This window comes from Penaeus japonicus, unplaced genomic scaffold (genome assembly GCF_977035675.1).
Source record: "Penaeus japonicus unplaced genomic scaffold, GWHDUDI00000001_assembly GWHDUDI00000028, whole genome shotgun sequence".
NCBI lineage: Eukaryota > Metazoa > Arthropoda > Malacostraca > Decapoda > Penaeidae > Penaeus > Penaeus japonicus.
This window is the reverse complement of record NW_028234430.1, coordinates 13503437-13505936: the sequence shown is the minus strand read 5'-3', so window position 1 is coordinate 13505936 and position 2500 is coordinate 13503437. Positions and strand designations below refer to the sequence as shown.

The following is a 2500-nucleotide window of genomic DNA, read 5'->3' as shown; positions in this document are numbered from 1 at the left end:
TACGTTTCCAGAACAGCGCCTCCTTGCTAGATGCCATCGCATTGTTATGAATGGATTCCTCTCAGCCAATACTATTTATAAAGCATCGATTTTACCCGCGATCTTTGTAGTCCAGGGCGGGAATGGGAGGGGACGGCAGCCCGCCTTTGGGAATCACAAAGTACCTATATATGCCCCCTGCAGGTGGCATATATAGGTATTTTGTGGCAATTGTTACTGCAATATATTCGAGATGAATCGTATTTTATCCCGCAATTTCTCTGATTTGCTTCACTAACCTCTGCTATCCAATGATACACACAATATAAGGATAACAATAAAAAATAATACCAATACTAATTATAATGATAAGACATTACAAAAAAAGAAACACTAAACTCACAATCCAGCTGCATCGCAACTCCACGCTCCTCCTCTCCTCTTCTCAGAAACAACCTGCTCGCCCTGGCTATGCTCCTAGCCTCCGTACAGCTCCTAGACTTCCTCTCCTTCCATCACCTGTTCGGGCCATGGGCGGTCATCATCGGCAAGCTCATGGTGGACCTGGGGATGTTCTTGGTCATCCTGATGATCTTCGTGTTCGGGTTCTCACTCTACGTGGCCGCCATCTACAATCCCATCCGACCCATCTACACGGAACTCAACAACACGCAGGTCAAGACGGGGTATCCTCCGTCTGGTGAGTATCGGTGCGCGCGCTTGGAGGGACACAGAGGAACATGCACACTCAGACTAAAACATGGACTCGGACAAAGATACAAGTATAGATACAGATACGGACACAAACACAGACACAGGCACAGACACTCACACTTACACTCGCACTTACACTCCTCACTCTCATACTTACTCTCACTCTCACACTCACACTCATACTGACACTTACACTGACACTTACACTTACTCTCACTCTCTCACATACACATACACACAAACACACACTCGCGCGCGCGCACACATACCCGCATACATACACACGCACACTCTCTTACAAAGAAAAAAAACGTTATTCTTGTTTCTTTTCAACAATTGCAAGGTTTCTTGAATCCCAAGTACCTCTTCTCGAAAGCGTGAGGATGCCATTGACCTTCTCAGACTTCAGTTCATGACCTTCTCTAATGCATGACCTTGTTAGTGAGGTCTGTCATAACTTTTCATCATACTTTTTATATACATTTTGAAGAAGTATAAGATACATATGTGCATATATATATATATGCATATGGACACACACACACACTCACACACGCGCCCATGTATATGTGTTTTTTTTTTTACTTTCTTTTTCCTTTTTTTTTTCTTAAATTCACAATGTCTTTTAGATGATAATGATAATGGTGAAATTATAATACGAGTAGTATTAATCATGAAAATAATATTCATTACGACGAAGTTCATAGCGATAATATTGTCAATGATTTTAGCAAAAATGACAATTTGGAATGTAGTATTGATAATCATGATAATTACCCAATAAGAAGTAATATTAGTAGTAACAATTAACTTCAGGAGAACAACCAAAACAACACTAAAACCACATCAACCACAGCCACTCAACTTTAACCAAAACATAATAAATCGAGATGAAAAAATCAAAACTGATCCTTTCTCTCCCTCCCCCTTCAGAGGCGCCCATCCAAACACCATTCCAGACTGGCGAGATGCTGTTCTTCTCACTCTTCGGTCTCGTAGAACCCGACTACATGCCGCCCTTCTACAGTCACCCTCCGTGGGCGCAGACGCTCATGAAGGTAGGTTGTGGGAGGGATTTGGTGGGTGGGGATGAGTAAGTGAGAAGGTATGGGAGTGGGCGGGATGGGTGAGTGGGAAGGTGTGGGAGTGGGTGGATGGGCTGAGATGGGTAATTGGGTGTGGGTAAGTGGGAAGGTGTGGGTGTGTGGGCTGATTTCGCTGCTAGTTTTTCCCTACTATTTGTTTGGTTGTATAATATTTCAAATTATTTAAATTGACTTTAGTACTGTTGAGAAGATGCAGATTATTAGTTTTGCTTTAGTGTCAGAGAGCAAAAATGATTCAAGAGTGGGATGTAGTGACTAGTGAGAGAGAGAGAGAAAAAGGAAGAAAGAGAGAATAAGAAAGAAAGAAAATGAGCAGCAGAGAGTAGTAAGAGGAAACACGCCAAAGAAGAAAAGTCGTAAACATAACATAAAACAACCTCCACCCCCCCCCCACCATACCCCCTCCACATACCTCTTTAAACCCTCCTCTCACCATCCCACCGCTGCCACCCAACAGATCGTCTTCGGCATCTACCAAATGGTTACCGTAGTGGTCCTCATCAACCTCCTGATTGCTATGATGTCCGACACTTACCAGAGAATCCAGGCGAAGAGCGACACTGAGTGGAAGTTCGGTCTGGCGAAACTCATCCGGAACATGAGTCGAACTTCCGGTACGCCTTCACCCCTTAACCTCATCGTCAAATTCACCGTCTACATCATCGCTTGCTTCAAGTTCAGATGTGAGTGTTGGCTGATTC

At 43.6% G+C, this 2500-nt stretch overlaps 1 protein-coding gene across 1 annotated transcript in view; it reads left to right on the top strand.

Moving 5' to 3' along the window:
• nompC (no mechanoreceptor potential C) overlaps window positions 1-2500 on the top strand; it is a 63777-nt gene that overhangs the window by 55186 nt on the left and 6091 nt on the right. The window contains exons 25-27 of the mRNA XM_086553720.1: window positions 429-679; window positions 1627-1751; window positions 2257-2482. Coding sequence (XP_086409846.1) covers window positions 429-679; window positions 1627-1751; window positions 2257-2482 — 602 coding nt within the window. The remainder of the gene's footprint in view (window positions 1-428; window positions 680-1626; window positions 1752-2256; window positions 2483-2500) is intronic.